Genomic DNA, 20,405 nt, shown 5'->3' on the forward strand with positions numbered 1-20,405 from the left:
AGCCCTCCTCTTCCCTCCGGAGCTCCAAGGCTACAGGTGAAGCCGGATCTGGGTCTGTCCACGGTGGACCGGTCTCTGCTGGAGGATCTGGGTCTGTCCACGGTGGACCGGTCTCTGCTGGAGTCTGAGCTGAAGGAGGTTCTGGTGAACCTGCATGATTTCATCTGGTTTCACCAGAATCCGACCCGGTGGCTCCGATGACGAGCATTAAGAATAACTCTATAGAAACAGACCATCTTCTCTCTGATGGTCTCTTTACTGATGGAGGTCTGATAGAGGATCAGGACTTCACTGAGACTGGTTCATATAGAGGATCAGGACTACACTGAGACTGGTTCAGGACCAGATCAAAGTTAATCACAGTAAACTTTAAGTTCCACCACTCCTTATAGTGATAAATAAACACGACAAAATGAACGGTCTGATCAAATGTTTATTTGTGAGCATACTTGTTAAAATGAATTCGACTGAAGGCACAATACTTGGTTTTCATTGTTTCTTTCATGTCCTAAAGATATTTAAATATATGACATTGAGTCTACACACAGCAAGCTGGAGTAAACATTTGTAAAACAATTAGTAGCATTGCAGGCCAGACTCACACGCTACAAACTGCAGCCCAGAACATCGCTTTGAGCAGAAATTGGCACATTGGCTCATCAGTTGGTGTAAAAAGTAAAAAGGCAATAATTAAAGTTAAAAATTTAAAACAGAATCTGCAATAAAAAGCAATCTTCAAGCACTCGTCCTTCCTGGAATGAGATGGAAGGCACTTTTAATGGCACTTCTCAATCAGGCAATTTAAAATGAAAAAGCAAAAATTCATTAAAAAAATAGCTTCGATGAATTTAGAAGATACGAACGTCTCAGAAATACCTCAGAAACTGCCTGGAATCAAACACCCGGCACCACCGCAGCGTGGGCAACAACATTAAAACATCTGTAGTCACTAAAGCACGTACAACATTCAATCATCCTTTATCTCAAAAGATCTCAAAATCAATACATAGGCACTTTGTTTTTAAGATAGCATCTCGTAGGTTCATTGATTTAAAACATCTCTGCAAAGTAAAGTTGAACACCTCAACAACTGTTTAGTGGAAATGTGCATTTCTAAAGAAGTTGTGTAAATAATTAATAAAAACCTGCATCTCTATGGATCCTACAATCGTGATTAATCCGACAATCGTGATTTAAGGCATTTAGTTCTTAATGTACCAGTCGCCTCTGCAGCGTAAGACGTCTGAACATTAAATATTTCATCAGATTCTGGAATGAAATAATGAGTTTGAAAGAAAATCTGCATATAAAGAGGGCTTTAAAATCTTTCATCTCTGGTATAATCTCTCAGCTCAAGTATCATTTTTGTCTACAGTGTCTAAATCACATTACGTCGGGTATTGGTGTCTCTTTATATTAAGTCTATAAAAGTGTTTGTCTGCGCTGACAGTGTTCCCGTTCCTCAAGTCAATCTGAGTGAAAGCCTCGTTTCTCCTCCCTGAGCTCTGAAGGAACGACCCCCTTTTAGAATTTAAGAAAAAAACAGCAAGTGGAAGCAGCGACTCTGCAATCTGGAGCTTCTTTCTTTCTTCATGCAGAGAACGCTTCCACTTGTAGTAGCTGAGTTATAAATAAAATCAAAGAACAAACCGATCCCTTTCTCTTCTCTAGAGGTAGATATCAGAACCTAGACTACTGATGTGAACGGGTGTCCTGAAGCTCTCGCTGTCATGTCCGCTTCAGTCCGTCTTCCAAACTTTGTTGAGAACCTTCACGACTTCCTCGTAGATGATGAAGACGATGGCCACGTCCATGCACACCCGACCCAGCCGGGGCACGGTACCTTTGTAGAACCTGAACGGGACAAAAGAAAGTATGAGGTTTTAAACACTTATCACAAAAATCTGGTCGCCTTTCTACACAAAACACCACAATAGAATTATATGGGATGTTACACACAATGTTTCTGTATGTACAACATTCCCAAATTTGGGTACTTGGATCATAAACTGTACATCAGAAGTGGACGTAGTCGTCGTGACGTCACCCATTGGTTTGTGGCGATTTGGCCGTAGCCATCTTGGCTTTTTTGCAGCTAGTGATCAGGAAGTGACCATATTAGGACTGAGGAGGAGTGACGTAGAGACGCTGTATACGTCTCTGGTAGAGACCTGTCAATCACCGTGTAGCCCCGCCCTAAAGCATCCCCTGCTTTATGGTCTGTTTGACTCTAAATGGACCATAATGTACTAAATGAACATCATGCTGTATTGAATAAGACTTGAAACTAGAGATTGAGACCATAAACTCATGTTTACAATGTTTACTGAGGTAATAAATCAAGAGAGAAGTAGAGTCATTTTCTCATAGACTTCTATACAACCAGAGGAGTCGCCCCCTGGTGGACACTAGAGAGAATGCAGCTTTAACACTTGAAGCTTTGCCTTCACTCTTCAGACCCGGAGGTTGCCTCTGATTTGGATGCATTCTGTTCTCAAGACAATTCAAATTCATGCTGAATTATTGATGTGTAAAGAGTGTGAATCCTTTAAAGACAGGAGGCCGACTCTGCTGCAAATTACCGCTAAATAAATGCTTGTAAAGTGATTCTCCGTAAATAAACTCTGTCTGTAAACTTACGCCTTCGGTCCCTCGTGCTTCATGATCTTGACGGCGCAGTCCATCGTGCTTTTGTACTTGTGAGCATCAAGACCCTGTTAATAAATAAACACACGAACACGTTAGTCAGACGTTAAAGATGTGAGATTCTTCCAGCAGGTGAACATAGAAACTCAACCAACCTGCATTCTGGTCTTAATGACGTCCAGCGGAGTGTTTCCAAACACGCTGGCAGCTCCAGCAACGGCTCCAAACAGTCCCGTTAACAGAGGGTTCATGGCTTTGTTGGGGTCGTCGCCTTTAGTGTTTAAAAAGAACAAACAAAAGATGGTTCTTTGCCTGTTTTTTGGGTTGCATGAGGTGATTATAAAAGAGATGGAGGTGATTGGCTCACACACCTTTGTACCAGTTCCTCAGGGAGGTCATGACGTAGAAGCGGATGGCCTGGTTGGAGCCTTGTTTCAACACGGTGGCTGTGAGGCCTTGGTAGGTCCCCTTCAGTCCTGCAGATACAGGATAAAGATTGTTATTATTATTAAATAAAGAGAAGAGTGATGCAACACATCCTGCACGGATGAAGACACCGTCCTTACCTTCAACTCGAATAATCTCCCTCACTCCATGGTAAAAGCCCTTGTACTTTGGGTTTGCTGATGTCTGATCGTGGATGAATTTCACCTAAAATAACATCATAATAATGATTAAGAAGAATCAAAAATGAAGGCAGAAACCCTTTAAAAATCGGACGTATGCAAGTTTCTGCAAACAGAGTCAGAAACAACATTAACAACATTAAGGATATTGTATTTGCATGAGAGGACGCTGCACCTTTAACTTGAGAGGACTGGACGAGTGAAAGTGACACCTGGTGGCAATAATCCATAAATGCATTCTTAATAATGTTTTTTTTTACCTTAACGGTCTCCATGGGACAAACTACAAAAATGGCCTCTGCGACTCCGGCACCGAGGCCGCAGACGAATCCTCGCTTGCTGTCCAGCTTTCCGTTTTCATCGCGCATTTTATTACTGATGAACTCAAACACCCCGAATCTGAAGCAGAAGAAGAAGATCAACGACTCAAAACAGGAAGTAATCGGCACACATTGTGACACAGCAACTACTACACAAGGTTCATATGATACAAAGGCTTTGCTCATGGTTATTGGTCATTAATAAGCAGAACTTTTTTTTTGTGTATACAGGTGTGTGTGTGTGCGTGTGTACAGGTGTGTGTATACAGGTGTGTGTGTGTGTGTGTGTGCGTGCATGTGTACAGGTGTGTGTATATAGGTGTGTGTGTGTGTGTGTGTGTGTGCGTGATCAGGTGTGTGTGTGCGTGCATGTGTACAGGTGTGTGTGTGTACCTGACAGCTGCTTTGGGTATGGATCCGTACACCAGAGAGCTCAGTCCTCGGTACAGACCCTTCACTCCGTGACCGTTCACCGTCTGCTTCACACAGTCCGCTGCAGGAGACACAGAGTTAATTCTATAATCACATCATGAAACATAATCAGCTGCCCCGTTATCAACCTCTCGCTTTTTAAAATGGTTTTATTTTAGTCTTTATTTTGGGACAGAAGCTTAGATTATAAAACATGCGGGGGGGGGGGGGGGGAATAGGGGTCGATGAGGTTCCCTCAGCTAAAGCATTACAGGGTCATTCATTCGTTTCATATCTGACCCACTTGTTCCAGAGTTGAATGAACTCTTTTCTAAACGATGATGATGAAAGTCTCCATGTTCTGGGCTCCTCGTGTGTCCGCTGCAGCCTCAACAACAACAAACCTTCATACCGAGTTTCTAAAGACAAAGTTCACACATCTGTGCAACAACACGCCGCCTCTGTGGACTGTTACCTCAAGGGCAGAAGGTCAGAGGTCTGGATCTTCAGAATAAAGTGAGAAGGTTGAGACGGCTATGAGTGAGCTGCTGTTATTCACGATTCAGACACATAGATACGTTATTGTCTAAATGAATATTAATGCAGGTAATGCAAAATGAAAGGGGATTAAAAAGGAATCAAATAGTAAAAACAGAGCAAGAATAATGATGATTTTGGATGATAATTGTATTATGCCATTATCCTATTCAGCGTCGCGGGGCGCTACACAGCTAACATTGGGCGAAGTTTATCGCAGGGCACATATAGCGACAGACAAACATTCACATCTCCAAATAACTTAAGCTGCATGTCTTTGGACTGTGGGAGGAACCCGGAGGGAACCCACGCTGCCACGGGGAGAACGTGCAAACTCCACACAGAAGGACCGCCCGGGATCGAACCTCTTGCTGTGAGGTGACGGTGCTAGCCACTACACCACCGTGCAGTAATATCATTATTATCTAATATTTAGCTGTGTCTTTTCCATGTGTTCTGACTACATATCAGAGTTAATCAAATGTTTTATTGTTCATTAAACTCTCTCAGTCATGGAGGGTTTCAGAGCGACTGCTGGTCAAACATTCCTGGACCAGTTACCTTTACCTCTATGTAACGTGTACAGACAATATATAGAGCCAGTGGCCACTTTATGAATGCAATGCAGCAGCTCTCAGGCATTAACTCTACCTTTACAGAGATAATAGCGTAACAATAGGTAATAATCGAACCATGCATTGACCATTGAGGTTCATCAAAGTGGTCACACGTGGTTCCGTCAGCATCACATTTAATGACAGCAGAGAACTTAAAGGAAACAGAAGCTGAACCCACCGATGCCTTTGTATTTGGGAGGATTGGCCTTCTCGTCCAGCTGCAGCTGTGTTTTCACGTACTCTGTGGGGAAGGTGATGCAGATCTCGATGCCTCCCGCGAGCCCGCCTGAAACAACGGTGACAAACACGCCGTTAAGACGAGACTCATTCTGACGAGACAATAACACGTTAAAAGGTTTCTTATTTTGTGCATTTCAGGGAGAAAGAAGTGTTCAGACTGCCAGTATTAACAATGACTGATTGTTGAAATGTAGTTTTTCTACTACTTTACTGCTATATTTTCTATTCTTAAATGATGTCTTTTATAATTGCAAATTCCTTGTATGTGCAAAAGTATTGTAATAAACCGAATTCATGATCTTTTTGCAACGCTTTGTTGACCCTACTGAATAAAATAATGTTGTACTTTTACACTCAAATACTTCGTAGTTTCACAAAGTGTAAAGCATGATTTGTAAGTATGGAAAGTATTAAAAGTTTGGTTTTAAACAGGTCATATTAATCACGCTTATCTTGTTAAAGTATTCCTGCTGTTTTTTTCACAACAAAAAATAAATGATAATAAAACTTTATTTATAATGCACATTTCAGACAAAAACATTCAATATAACAACAAAATATAAATAAAAACACAAATGCAAGAAAAAAAAGATCATTAAAAACAGCAGAAATTATTCTTTAAAAGAGATAAATTAGAAATAAATACAAAAATAATATATAGTAGATAAATAACAGTATTGCTGGTGAGGTAACATAAAGTTGAAGTTTCTAGGTAAATAAAAGGTGAAGTTTTCCTTTATTAGTTTATTAATAATCATCTGTGCTCGTCTGTGTTTCACACATTAATAAGCAGCGCCACCTTAAAAACCCGGATGTCACACATCTGCCGTTGAACAGCAAACCCTCAGCCGGCAGCTGATTGGCTCAGCTGACCTGTGTGATCCGGCCCACAGACCCTCCCACCCATGGCCTGACTCCCAACTCTAGGGGGTGTGTTGGCCCCTCAGAGCTCTCTCTCACGCACGCACGGACACACGCACGCACACGCACACGCACACACATCTACAGCAGCTCCTCTGATGGGCTCCACGTGTTCAAGTGGAGGAAACAAGTTCGACATGTTACACCTGCCTCTGTTGACGTCTCAGAATGCTCACACTACACCTTTGATGAGTGAGTTATTGTTTAAAAAAAACACATTTTTACAGCTGTAATACAATAATCCTAAACACTGTTTTTCATTGATAAAAGCTTGAATTAATCCTCTGTTTGTATATAATAAAAGTGGCTTTTATTGATGCTTTTAACGTGCATTCGTTCCACCAAAAGGCCGTGCAGAGAAACACAACACACCCGTTGTGCAATCACTAGATTACAGCCTTCGAGCTGCACTCACAGGCATTCCTTCAGTTAAAGCTGCTGCAGCCGGACCTACAAATTAAGTTTGCATCAAAAAAACAACTCAGTCACATCGTCTGCAAACAAGAATCTGTTTAGTTCAAACTGGGGGAGAAGATTTAGAACCAGTTTATCGAGTCAGACGTGTGCGAACACGTGGAGAAGTATTTTAGTGTGTGTTCAGTGTTTATTTACTTCTTTCTTTTAAAGATACTTGTTATCGTAATTTATTGTCAAAAGTACAATAGTTACCTCTGAGATGTAGTAGTGCGTCTTGATTACTTCCCACTACTCAATATAAAACAGTCTCTACAGCAGTTTTACTGCACATCTGGAATGATTAATGATTGCGTAACAAACAGCGTTGATGATCATCTGAACCTGTTGAATGTGAGCAGAAGCTGACGGAGCAAAGTGCTTTGTCATCGTGATGACCTGAGGCCTCCGAGCTCACAGTGAAAGGTCACAAGGTTGATAGAAAACACGCACAGAACTGCTGACAGGGGGGGGTGTACATTTACTAAGTACTGTACTTAGGTACAACTTCAAGGTACTTGTACTTTATTTGATTATTCCCATTTAGAGGTAAATATTGTACTTTTTTACGGTGATAAACTGAAGGATGAAGTGTTCCTTTATGTGTTGATGTTGAATGTTTGTGATAAACTGAAGGATGAAGTGTTTCTTTATGTGTTGATGTTGAATGTTTGTGATAAACTGAAGGATGAAGTGTTCCTTTATGTGTTGATGTTGAATGTTTGTGATAAACTGAAGGATGAAGTGTTTCTTTATGTGTTGATGTTGAATGTTTGTGATAAACTGAAGGATGAAGTGTTTCTTTATGTGTTGATGTTGAATGTTTGTGATAAACTGAAGGATGAAGTGTTCCTTTATGTGTTGATGTTGAATGTTTGTGATAAACTGAAGGATGAAGTGTTCCTTTATGTGTTGATGTTGAATGTTTGTGATAAACTGAAGGATGAAGTGTTTCTTTATGTGTTGATGTTGAATGTTTGTGATAAACTGAAGGATGAAGTGTTCCTTTATGTGTTGATGTTGAATGTTTGTGATAAACTGAAGGATGAAGTGTTCCTTTATGTGTTGATGTGAATGTTTGTGATAAACTGAAGGATGAAGTGTTCCTTTATGTGTTGATGTTGAATGTTTGTGATAAACTGAAGGATGAAGTGTTCCTTTATGTGTTGATGTTGAATGTTTGTGATAAACTGAAGGATGAAGTGTTCCTTTATGTGTTGGTGTTGAATGTTTGTGATAAACTGAAGGATGAAGTGTTCCTTTATGTGTTGATGTTGAATGTTTGTGATAAACTGAAGGATGAAGTGTTCCTTTATATGTTGATGTTGAATGTTTGTGATAAACTGAAGGATGAAGTGTTCCTTTATGTGTTGATGTTGAATGTTTGTGATAAACTGAAGGATGAAGTGTTCCTTTATGTGTTGGTGTTGAATGTTTGTGATAAACTGAAGGATGAAGTGTTCCTTTATGTGTTGATGTTGAATGTTTGTGATAAACTGAATGATGAAGTGTTCCTTTATGTGTTGATGTTGAATGTTTGTGATAAACTGAAGGATGAAGTGTTCCTTTATGTGTTGGTGTTGAATGTTTGTGATAAACTGAAGGATGAAGTGTTCCTTTATGTGTTGATGTTGAATGTTTGTGATAAACTGAAGGATGAAGTGTTCCTTTATGTGTTGATGTTGAATGTTTGTGATAAACTGAAGGATGAAGTGTTCCTTTATGTGTTGATGTTGAATGTTTGTGATAAACTGAAGGATGAAGTGTTCCTTTATGTGTTGATGTTGAATGTTTGTGATAAACTGAAGGATGAAGTGTTCCTTTATGTGTTGGTGTTGAATGTTTGTGATAAACTGAAGGATGAAGTGTTCCTTTATGTGTTGATGTTGAATGTTTGTGATAAACTGAAGGATGAAGTGTTCCTTTATGTGTTGATGTTGAATGTTTGTGATAAACTGAAGGATGAAGTGTTCCTTTATGTGTTGATGTTGAATGTTTGTGATAAACTGAAGGATGAAGTGTTTCTTTATGTGTTGATGTTGAATGTTTGTGATAAACTGAAGGATGAAGTGTTCCTTTATGTGTTGATGATGAATGTTTGTGATAAACTGAAGGATGAAGTGTTCCTTTATGTGTTGATGATGAATGTTTGTGATAAACTGAAGGATGAAGTGTTCCTTTATGTGTTGATGTTGAATGTTTGTGATAAACTGAAGGATGAAGTGTTCCTTTATGTGTTGATGATGAATGTTTGTGATAAACTGAAGGATGAAGTGTTCCTTTATGTGTTGATGTTGAATGTTTGTGATAAACTGAAGGATGAAGTGTTCCTTTATGTGTTGATGTTGAATGTTTGTGATAAACTGAAGGATGAAGTGTTTCTTTATGTGTTGGTGTTGAATGTTTGTGATAAACTGAAGGATGAAGTGTTTCTTTATGTATTGATGTTGAATGTTTGTGATAAACTGAAGGATGAAGTGTTCCTTTATGTATTGATGTTGAATGTTTGTGATAAACTGAAGGATGAAGTGTTTCTTTATGTGTTGGTGTTGAATGTTTGTGATAAACTGAAGGATGAAGTGTTTCTTTATGTATTGATGTTGAATGTTTGTGATAAACTGAAGGATGAAGTGTTCCTTTATGTGTTGATGTTGAATGTTTGTGATAAACTGAAGGATGAAGTGTTTCTTTATGTGTTGGTGTTGAATGTTTGTGATAAACTGAAGGATGAAGTGTTTCTTTATGTATTGATGTTGAATGTTTGTGATAAACTGAAGGATGAAGTGTTCCTTTATGTGTTGATGATGAATGTTTGTGATAAACTGAAGGATGAAGTGTTCCTTTATGTATTGATGTTGAATGTTTGTGATAAACTGAAGGATGAAGTGTTCCTTTATGTGTTGGTGTTGAATGTTTGTGATAAACTGAAGGATGAAGTGTTCCTTTATGTGTTGATGTTGAATGTTTGTGATAAACTGAAGGATGAAGTGTTCCTTTATGTGTTGATGATGAATGTTTGTGATAAACTGAAGGATGAAGTGTTCCTTTATGTGTTGATGTTGAATGTTTGTGATAAACTGAAGGATGAAGTGTTCCTTTATGTGTTGATGATGAATGTTTGTGATAAACTGAAGGATGAAGTGTTCCTTTATGTATTGATGTTGAATGTTTGTGATAAACTGAAGGATGAAGTGTTCCTTTATGTGTTGGTGTTGAATGTTTGTGATAAACTGAAGGATGAAGTGTTCCTTTATGTGTTGATGTTGAATGTTTGTGATAAACTGAAGGATGAAGTGTTCCTTTATGTGTTGATGATGAATGTTTGTGATAAACTGAAGGATGAAGTGTTCCTTTATGTGTTGATGTTGAATGTTTGTGATAAACTGAAGGATGAAGTGTTCCTTTATGTGTTGGTGTTGAATGTTTGTGATAAACTGAAGGATGAAGTGTTCCTTTATGTATTGATGTTGAATGTTTGTGATAAACTGAAGGATGAAGTGTTCCTTTATGTGTTGGTGTTGAATGTTTGTGATAAACTGAAGGATGAAGTGTTCCTTTATGTGTTGATGTTGAATGTTTGTGATAAACTGAAGGATGAAGTGTTCCTTTATGTGTTGATGATGAATGTTTGTGATAAACTGAAGGATGAAGTGTTCCTTTATGTGTTGATGTTGAATGTTTGTGATAAACTGAAGGATGAAGTGTTCCTTTATGTGTTGATGATGAATGTTTGTGATAAACTGAAGGATGAAGTGTTCCTTTATGTGTTGGTGTTGAATGTTTGTGATAAACTGAAGGATGAAGTGTTCCTTTATGTGTTGATGTTGAATGTTTGTGATAAACTGAAGGATGAAGTGTTCCTTTATGTGTTGATGATGAATGTTTGTGATAAACTGAAGGATGAAGTGTTCCTTTATGTGTTGATGTTGAATGCTTGTGATAAACTGAAGGATGAAGTGTTCCTTTATGTGTTGATGTTGAATGTTTGTGATAAACTGAAGGATGAAGTGTTCCTTTATGTGTTGATGTTGAATGCTTATGATAAACTGAAGGATGAAGTGTTCCTTTGAGTGTTGATGTTGAATATTTCAGTACTTTTTACTTGTAGTGGAGTATTTCTACAGTGTAATATCAGAACTTTTACTTAAGTAAAGGATCTAAATACTTCTTGCACTACTGCTGACAGTAATGCACAAACACCTACATGAACTTTTAAGGTTCAGCAGCAAAGTCTTTCTTACATCATGTTGATGTTGCAACATTACACTGGCATTTTTCTGAGCGTCTGTCACTGATTGACCAACAAGACCATCAGAGTTCATCATGTCAGTCTGTGTTTCTCTGGAAATGATCTGTGGATACAGTTTAAAAAATGTTTAAAGGTGCTGCTCGAGTCATGAAGGACGTGCATGAGCTCATTCATGAGTAGTGCTGCAGGATTCCCCATTTACTTTACCTTTAATGTGTATTTAAGACAAGTGTAGTGACAGTGCTGCAGTCTCTGGACCACATCTGCACGCAAGTGCACACGCCCTTAAACTTTGTAAACAGTCCATGTGTGCAGGAAGGAGTGTGCGGAGTAAAACTTATTCTTACCGGCCAGGATCGCCTTCCCCGGGTGCGTGAGGTTGGCTTTCCCCGCTGGAGCTGCAGCCGCCAGACACCCGGGTCTGTAAAACGGGCTCACGAATCTCGGTTGTCCAGACATGACTGCGACACCTCCGGCTTAACTTTTCTTTATTTTGTTGTTGTTGTACGTGTCAATACGGACGTGCTCGGTCGCTTCACACCCGGTCAGCACGCTTCGAGCCCGGATCCAGTCTGGGAGCGCCTCGTGCAGGAGTCCCGATGCACAAAACATTGACCGTTGGACTTTCAGGTTCAGCTCCGGAGCTGATAAAGTTACCCTCCGTGTTGCTCAGAGGCTGATAACGTCGAGTCAGTGTTCACTCCGGGCGGGGTCGGACACGACACTTCCCCCCCACGGAAAAAAACGCCATGTTTGTCACTAACATTTAAGGAGGACCGGAGAGATTCTCTGCAAAGAGCTGAATTACTTTAAATACGACGGATCGCCTGTAGAGGGCGCTGTTTCACACTGTTATACAGAGATAAATACAAATATAAAAATACTCTTGTGTATATATTTATATACAAGAGTATTTTTATATTTTTCATTTATTTATTTAAATACGACTGTTTCTCACACTCTTATACAGAAATAAATAAATGTGTAAAAATACTTATATATATATATGAATAATATTTATATATATGTAAAAATTTAATGGAAAATGCCAAGTACCTCAAAACTTGAGTAAAGTATATATATATAGTAATATTGCTACTTTTTCGAACATCTGAGTACTTGTTGCACCACTGTATTTGTTACATTTTATACAATTGTTTCTCTTTAAAAGAACTTTGATGATTATTTCATATTATATTTTTATATAATTATTATAATCATATAAGTATTATAATTTGTATGGTCGTCACTGTATTACTACTACTACTAATATAGTAATAATAATACGTATTATTATTTATTTATTATTGTGATATTTGTAATAATTACAATAATAATGTGATTATAATTATATAGAAATATATTATGAACCTCAATGACCAGGGGCTTCTTATAAATACATTAGAAATATTTCTGTATCCTTGATAAACTTTTATTGATCAATTTCTTGATCTTTCTCTTCAAGTAAACGTTTCTATCTGGTGTACAACTACTCGGTTGAGGTTTTAGCGGATTTGTGGGATTACTATCTTGCTTTTGTATCGACTCTTTGTTCGTCTTTCTCACCGCTACTGCGCATGCTCCATATGTCTCCTTCATTGTGCCCTATAGACACTACTAAACTAAGCTAACTGTCAATCCACTCAGCAGCATCACGACAGGGACAGTTCCACAGACTCCTCCTTCCAGACTCCTTTAGCACCGGTAAGGAGACATAAATAAAAATAAATCTTAATAAAGCTTTATAATACGTCATAACAACGTGTTACCAACCGCTGCCTAGATAACGGTTCGTTTCTCTCCAAGGTTAGCCTAGCATCGTGGGCGATTTAAGCTAACGGTTAGCTCTGTTATGTAATGATGTTTTAGCCTTGCAATGTACAGTTTAATCCTTGGTTGATGAGGTTTAATAGTGCAGAGATTCACGTTAGCCACGCATTTAGCCACTTTATTAGTGTGTGGCTAGCTAGCTAGCTAAGCTGCAAAGGTGTGTGTGTGTGTGTGTGTGTGTGCGCGCAAGCAGAATGCCATGAGCAGTTAATAACTAGCTATACCAGTTAGTCAGTGTCCATCTGTCGTCTCTTTTTATTGCTAGTTAGCTAACTGTTAGCTTGTTACTGCTCACACAGCAGCTAGCTAGCAGTCACCCCCCACACACCTCTGTTCACCGGCCCATCTGCTGTCCTTTGTCCCAGAATAAGATGCTGCACCATCACTTTGTAAATGCTTGAAGATATAGAGACTTTCTGTAAATGTAAGAGCAGCTGTTCAGTCAGTGGACTCATCTCCAGCAGCAGCATCACCAGCATCAGGGCCCTTCTTCTTTACAACCTTGAGAGCCTTTTGTTCTGATGCTTGAGCATCTGCTAGCTCAGCTATTTAAAGTATTTCTGTATATATTTGTGCTCATGTTCTGGGTTAAATGTATGTACATATACACATATGTTTGTGGCTTTATAGCTTTCATTGTCGAGCCCATTTGCTGTTCAGCATCCCAGCTGCTCTTAAGGAACAGCTTGTTCCCTTTCTGCTGGAGCTCACCTGCAGACGTGGTTCTTTGATTCTATGATATCTATTGAATTGTTTAAAGTGGATTGACTTTTAATTTAAATGTAAACTGTTAAAGGCCCTGTGAGGGGAAGCTTTTCTAGAGGTGCACCATCATGGTGGATGACGTTAATGTGACCGTCTCCCCTGATGATGAATATATTAGATTAGATTCATCTTTATTGTCATCGAGTTCAGGCACCGAGGAAAACAAAAAATGCAGTTTTGCATCTAACCAGATGTAGCTATAGATCTGATATACACAGTACTGTCAGTGGTTTACAAATACTCTGTAGTTCAGCACAGCGTCAACGGTAGTACAACGTGTGTGTATGTGAGAGTCTTTATAGTACAAGTGCAGTACGTAGTGAGTGTGAGGCAGCAGTCCTCCTGCATCCGTTTATTTATTTCCTTTATCTACATTAATCCCTCACAAGAAGAAGAGACGTATTGTTCCACTTTTAGCTGCTGGTTTATATCCTTTAAGCACTGAATCATGACGGCAGCGTTGTAAACGTGAGTGTCACTGATCTCATTACCGACGTTCTCTCCTGCAGCACGATGGCCGTCCCTCCTTCATACTCGGACCTGGGCAAGTCCGCCAAGGACATCTTCAGCAAAGGCTACGGTGAGTTCAGTCTGAGCCCCAACCGGTAGAACACGCAGCCCGTTCTTTAACGTACAGACGGATGATGTTACGGTAGAACACGCAGCCCGTTCTTTAACGTACAGACGGATGATGTTACGGTAGAACACGCAGCCCGTTCTTTAACGTACAGACGGATGATGCTGGTGCCAGTGGGGCAGATTAAATACAGTACCTAGCTTTAAAGTAGGTATGTAATATCAAAATATGAACAAAATAACATTATTATAACACGATGTGTGATCGTTAATGATTACATTTAATACGAACAAAGTTACTTTATCACAATGATGCAAAAAAGTATAGAAAAATCAAGTATTTTTATTTTGTAAAATGTGACTTCAGTCAGGACACGTTAGCTTAGCTTAGCATAAAAGCCTGGCTCTCTTCAAGGATTAAAAAAGAAATATAAACATTAACATGTTATAGCTCTTCTGTTTAATCTGTACAAAACCTGAAATGTTAAAAAGACAAGTTGTGGTTTTACAGGGTAAAGACGAGACTTTATGCTAAGCTAAGCTAGCCGTCTCCTGGCTCCAGCTATTTTCTCTATTGCTAATGATTTATATAAATCCTAAAATGTTCCTCTGCATCTTCCTGCGCTGGATTTCTACTCACCTCCTCTCTCTGTGACTGAACCAGGCTTTGGAGTCGTGAAGCTGGACCTGAAGACCAAATCACAGAGTGGAGTGGTGAGGAAGCTTTTGTCATTTCTCTCTCGATGCTTTCTGCTTTCCCTTGTCCTGCATACCTCCTAAAATGACCCTCCGCTTCTACCTGAGCTCCTGCTGTAACCCGGAGCGTGAAGGTGTCGCTGATGCAGATCTGCTGAACTTGTTCTCCGTCTTAAAGAAATACGACTATGAACCCCCGTTAGTGTGTTTGTGGCCTGTGTGTGTCTCCTAACCGCTGCTCTGTCTCCATGCTGCTGCTGCTCTTCTGCACCGGACTCTAATGTAGATGGTAAGAAGGTGTCAGAGCTGCTGTTTATTCATAATAATAATAATAACCACCGCCATCGTTTGTCTTTGTGATCATTCACGCAGCATGAATATCTGTGTTTGTGCGTTCCATGTTCTGTCATCGCTCACAATCACATCGAACTTTTCAAATATCAGTCGAACGTTTCCTCCAGTTTTTAAGCCATCTTTTAGTTTAGTGCGACATCTTCCATCAATGAACTCGAGGCTTAAATCACAACTTTCATCTCTGAATTATATGAGATTGATTATTTGGACGATGTAATATTTTGTGATATTACAAAGTTTTTCACGATACGAGACGATATCTGCTCATTTAATTCAGTTACATTTATGTCAACTCACTAAAAGCACTTTTTTAATTCTGCGGCTCTTACAGACGTTTAAATGAATAGAAATAATAAAAACGTGAATGTTTAGTCATAATTTACATCATAATATCAACATTCATCAGTCTTCTGTCCATCTTATGTTCCTGGTGTCCCGCATGGATTCATGTTCAGTCTCTGGTCGTCTGTTGTCTGATGCGTTTTATTTACAGTTTAATAATGATTTCACATTTTGTCTCAGTCGTGTTCTGTTGTTTAACGTCTCTTTATGTTTTGCTCATAATGCTTCTCATATTTCATGATAACTAGGGCCGTACCAAAAGTCTTTATTCGACGTCTGTCGTCATGTTTTATGACGTCGTCACCCTAAAAGATAAAGTATTGTTTGTTATTGTAGTTTATGAATTAAATACGTTAGTGCAGCAAGCGGGAGAGTCTGATATTGAGGTTATGAATAAAGTGATTCTTCAGATTAAACAAGTCTTTAGTTTTTATTAAATCAACTGTCTTTAATGAAGATATTAGTTTTATGACTGCAGTGAAACGCCAACAAATACAGATTGAAGCTGAATATTTAGTTATGTTAGAAACATACAGACTATTTGGTGCAGCCCTCCAGATGATAATCTGACCTCCGTCCTGCTGTTACTGCGTCTCATCGACGTCTTTGTACTCATAAGCGATGTCCTCCCGACAGGAGTTCAACACATCTGGATCCAGCAACACGGACACGGGGAAGGCCGCCGGAAGCCTGGAGACCAAATACAAGATGAAGGAGCTCGGCCTGAGCTTCAACCAGAAGTGGAACACGGACAACACGCTGGCCACCGAGGTCACCGTGGAGGACCAGGTCCGTCATGACACACACACACACACACACACACACACACGCAGCATTGTTTAATATGAAGGTTTAACACTTTACTTTACCTACAGCTGACTCAAGGACTGAAGGTTGCTCTGGAGACGTCTTTTGTACCAAACACAGGGTGAGACGACGCTTGTTTGTACGAATCTTTGATATTTGAACTCGTAGAATCAGAACTGTGGGTCAGACCTTACATTAAGAGATGACCTAACCTTTAACCCTATGAATCCATATTCTCAGTAAGAAGAGTGGAAAGCTGAAGACGGCCTATAAGCGTGACTTCGTGAACCTGGGCTGCGACGTGGACTTCGAGGGTCCCATCATCCACGCCGCCGCCGTGTTGGGCTACGAGGGCTGGATTGCCGGCTACCAGATGGCCTTCGACACGGCCAAGTCCAAACTGGCCCAGAACAACTTCGCCCTCGGGTACAAAGCCGGAGACTTCCAGCTGCACACCAACGTGTGAGTACTCACCGATTACAGTCCAGAAGAAGAGAACATAGACTCTGAAACAACTTCCTGTAAGAAGATCAGTCGAACATCAAGGTTCAGACCAGACGGAAAACCTCCGGTTCTGTCGAGTGAAGCCAAAGCTTCCTGTGTTAAAGCTGCATTCTCTCTAGTGTCCACCAGGGGGCGACTCCTCTGGTTGTATAGAAGTCTATGAGAAAATGACTACTTCTCTCTTGATTTATTACCTCAGTAAACATTGTAAACATGAGTTTATGGTCTCAATCTCTAGTTTCAAGTCTTCTTCAATACAGCATGATGTTCATTTAGTACATTATGGTCCATTTAGAGTCACACAGACCATAAAGCAGGGGATGCTTTAGGGCGGGGCTACACGGTGATTGACAGGTCTCTACCAGAGACGTATACGCCGTCTCTACGTCACTCCTCCTCAGTCCACATATGGTCACTTCCTGTTCACTGGCTGCAAAAAATGCCAAAATGCCGAACTCTGGCTTCATAACATCAGTCTATAGACCAATGGGTGACTCGTGTTCTCTGAATCTTTCCCGCCTCAGTAACGACGGGACCGAGTTCGGCGGCTCCATCTACCAGAAGGTGAACGAGGAGCTGGAGACGGCGGTGACTCTGGCTTGGACCGCCGGCAGCAACAACACTCGCTTCGGCATCGCCGCCAAATACAAGCTGGACAAAGACGCCTCTCTGTCTGTGAGTGCTGCTGGTTGTGCTCCTCTGTGAAGGCAAATCCTCACAAACTATTCTGCCATTTTGTTTTAACGTCTCATCACGTTTTAACCCCCGCAGGCCAAAGTCAACAACGCCAGTCTGATCGGAGTGGGTTACACTCAGAGCCTCCGGCCAGGTAGGCGTCTTATCTTACTACGAGGAGTCCTCAGAGGTTCATAGATAACACGTTCCTCTTAACACCTCTTAACAAAACTTAAGTCACATTCTGTGGTCTTAACTTTGACTACAAAATAAAAGTCCTGAACCTCTATAGAAACAGAACCATCATGACTAGAAGTAGAGAGAACTAGAACATGTCTTCAGTGCAGAATAACAATGACTGAACTCACTACGTCTGCTGTGATTGGTTGACATGTCAATCACGTTGTCATAACGGTTTAACGCCGTTGGCACAGGTAGCTTTTCTTATTGAAAATGACAAATTCCGGTTCAGCCGGTTCTGAAAATCAAACCGGTTTCAGCTCGAAACCCGACCGGACCGGAAAAGACGGAACCCGAGCCAAACTGTAGTATCACAACACCGTCTGCATGTCTGAACGCGTTTCCTCCCTCCGACGGGAAAACAGCAACCGATTAAAAACAGAACGTAGAACGTAGCCGTTCTAACAGTTAGGAGAGAAAAAGGTTCAAGATGTTCCTGCTTCATCTGCGAGTCTTTAACTGTTTAAACATTTCATTTAGACGGGATTACAAAGTCTTACACGGTAACACGAGCTATAAATGTATCATGTTTCTGATAAGATTTGTTTCTGCTGCTTTCCATATGGCCCAGGTCACTTTAATTAAATTAATTATATCACTATTATTATTATTATGTTCTGTTGGGAAGATCTCACAGAAATGGGGATGAATAAATTAAATAAATCTGAATTTAGTAAATAATTGCAGGTGGTATTGTCCCTTCAGTACATTTATTTAAGTCCTGTTCATGTCAAACAGATATTGAATAAAGTTATTTGAACATAAAGGTCTCACAGTAACATGCGTCGTGTCTCTGCAGGCGTGAAGGTTACTCTCTCAGCTCTGATCGACGGGAAGAACTTCAACGCCGGCGGTCACAAGGTGGGGATGGGCTTCGAGCTGGAGGCGTAACGAGGAGGACAAAGAAGAGGAAAAAGAAAAGAGACCCCCGAACCACATCACCCCCCCCCACACACACACACACACACACTTCCTCCCCCATCGTCCACACATTTCATGAGCATCTTCTGACAGTGATGGCGGAGCCTCGGCGTCGAGCTTAAACAGACGAGTTGCGAGGTCGTCGATCCTGAAACTGGATTATTACGACACTAAGTTATCCCCCCCCCCCCCCCGTAGGTCGTCGTTGATGTGTAGCTTCTGTTCTTCGGTCGCGTCCTGCCTTCCTTTAATAAAAGCATGTAAGTAAGAAAGAAAAGGTGGAGCTCAAAGCTTACTTGCTGGTTAAAAAGAATATAAAAAGGTGCGTTTGGAGCACTTGTTACTATTTAATCCGTTTAAATGTTTCACACATTTCATGAATATATGACTGAAATATTGAGGCTGAGTTGGTGAATGAAGGACATTTTACAAACGATGAAGGTCTGCTCAGATGCTCCTCTCTTTGATCCTTTGTCTTTACCGGTAGGTGAGATCAATGTCGTGGAATCTTCTCATGTAGTTAGTTTGCATTTCTACACTATTGTTTTCATCTATCGTCACAAAGGACCGTGAGGATAGAGATGTTTTTGCGTCTGCTGTTTCCTCTCGTTGCCGTCGCTGCTCTCTTCTCTTCTCAATAAAAACAACCTTCACTCCTCAGATCTGTACATACAACAGTTTATTGACCTCCGAGTGACTCCGATCAAAGCGCTTTCATAGGACTATGGAAGCGGGTCGCTGTCTCCCACATGACTCTCCTATTTGTTTCTGATATTTTTGGGTTTTTTCTCTCCATCTAATTGTGACATTATGAGTCTACGGCTCATCTTTCTTTGTCACTTAGACACAGTACCTCGTTTTGTTTCCAATGTCAACTAAGGGAATTCAAATAATAAAAAAAAAGAAATTAAAAATCTTGTCTCATACAAGTTGTCTCTTTTTCCTCATCCACATAACAAGGTAGAACAAGTACGTTGACTTTGGGCTGAACGTTTGACAGCGCTTACATTTGAAAAGCTAAAAAGAATACACAAAATCATCAGTTTGAATAAATACAGTTATTTATTGGCTTATTGGAGTTAGTCTGTTTTTATTAAATCAACTTTCTTGAATAAATATAACTCGGACAGTTTTTTGATTGCAAGTACAGTTTTGTTTTTAAAAGGCTAAACGCCAACAAATATAGATATTAGAGATATTCCGTTAGATAAAAACATTTTGTGAACATTTCTTAAATGATTACATCTATCTTTTTTCAATAGATTTTGACTTTTTGGACCTGACAGTAAGATTGGAAATGAACTTTTTTTGTCCACATGCTACTGTACTCTGGCTCCAAAATCTACCAGTCACACAATAAATTAGCTTTTTTCTAGCAGCCACTTGCATATTTTAGCATTTGACTGGTAGCTGGTGCTGATTTTTTGTTTGCAACGTAAAAATTCTTAGCGGCCACCACTGGAATCTGATTCTACCCAAAGAATAATACAAAGATATTAGTGTAGCCTGATCTTTATCTGCCACTGTGCAGCATTCAAACGTTGATTTAGAACGTTATAAATAAAGCTCTTAACTATTCGGTACAGCCCTAATTATTTGACGTGTATAGTTTTATCTCCACTTACTCGCCTTTTCTGGAACTTTAACCACATCTCATGTCCTTCTTTGCTCAGTT

At 40.0% G+C, this 20,405-nt stretch overlaps 2 protein-coding genes across 3 annotated transcripts; one reads left to right on the forward strand and one right to left on the reverse strand.

Annotated features, from left to right (window-relative positions):
* Positions 1 to 415: 415 nt before the first annotated feature.
* On the reverse strand, positions 416 to 11,710 carry slc25a1b (slc25a1 solute carrier family 25 member 1b). The gene is made up of 9 exons (XM_076109653.1): positions 11,368 to 11,710; positions 5,336 to 5,443; positions 3,986 to 4,085; positions 3,533 to 3,671; positions 3,213 to 3,297; positions 3,018 to 3,122; positions 2,802 to 2,917; positions 2,641 to 2,714; positions 416 to 1,854 (listed from the first exon to the last, which is right to left on the reverse strand). Exons 1-9 carry the CDS (start codon positions 11,477 to 11,479, stop codon positions 1,740 to 1,742), a joined length of 954 nt encoding a protein of 317 aa, XP_075965768.1. The 5' UTR covers positions 11,480 to 11,710; the 3' UTR covers positions 416 to 1,739.
* An 868-nt stretch (positions 11,711 to 12,578) lies between these two features.
* LOC142969712 (non-selective voltage-gated ion channel VDAC2) lies at positions 12,579 to 19,390 on the forward strand. Of its 2 annotated transcripts, none has more exons than XM_076109828.1 (9): positions 12,579 to 12,724; positions 14,125 to 14,195; positions 14,856 to 14,905; positions 16,220 to 16,372; positions 16,459 to 16,511; positions 16,631 to 16,852; positions 17,419 to 17,569; positions 17,666 to 17,727; positions 18,609 to 19,390. In XM_076109828.1, the coding sequence occupies exons 2-9, from the start codon at positions 14,129 to 14,131 to the stop codon at positions 18,850 to 18,852; spliced, it is 1,002 nt and encodes a 333-aa protein (XP_075965943.1). In that variant the 5' UTR covers positions 12,579 to 12,724; positions 14,125 to 14,128; the 3' UTR covers positions 18,853 to 19,390. The 2 variants fall into 2 exon arrangements, with proteins under 2 accessions (XP_075965943.1, XP_075965863.1); XM_076109748.1 differs by having other exon boundaries at positions 17,666 to 17,723; positions 18,609 to 18,750.
* Positions 19,391 to 20,405: the final 1,015 nt, after the last annotated feature.

The sequence above is a fragment of the Anarhichas minor genome, unplaced genomic scaffold (genome assembly GCF_050575085.1).
Source record: "Anarhichas minor isolate MPS153535 unplaced genomic scaffold, ASM5057508v1 ptg000002l, whole genome shotgun sequence".
NCBI lineage: Eukaryota > Metazoa > Chordata > Actinopteri > Perciformes > Anarhichadidae > Anarhichas > Anarhichas minor.

Bases quoted from the DNA above. Each gene is read 5' to 3' on its own strand.
- slc25a1b (XM_076109653.1), bottom strand. From the start codon at position 11,479: ATGTCTGGACAACCGAGATTCGTGAGCCCGTTTTACAGACCCGGGTGT. The intron at 3,672-3,985 runs GTACACACACAC...CTTCTGCTTCAG, and splicing joins ATACCCAAAGCAGCTGTCAG to ATTCGGGGTGTTTGAGTTCA. The intron at 2,918-3,017 runs GTGTGTGAGCCA...TAAACACTAAAG, and splicing joins CCTGAGGAACTGGTACAAAG to GCGACGACCCCAACAAAGCC.
- LOC142969712 (XM_076109828.1), top strand. From the start codon at position 14,129: ATGGCCGTCCCTCCTTCATACTCGGACCTGGGCAAGTCCGCCAAGGAC. The intron at 14,196-14,855 runs GTGAGTTCAGTC...TGACTGAACCAG, and splicing joins CATCTTCAGCAAAGGCTACG to GCTTTGGAGTCGTGAAGCTG. The intron at 17,728-18,608 runs GCGTCTTATCTT...GTGTCTCTGCAG, and splicing joins CAGAGCCTCCGGCCAGGTAG to GCGTGAAGGTTACTCTCTCA.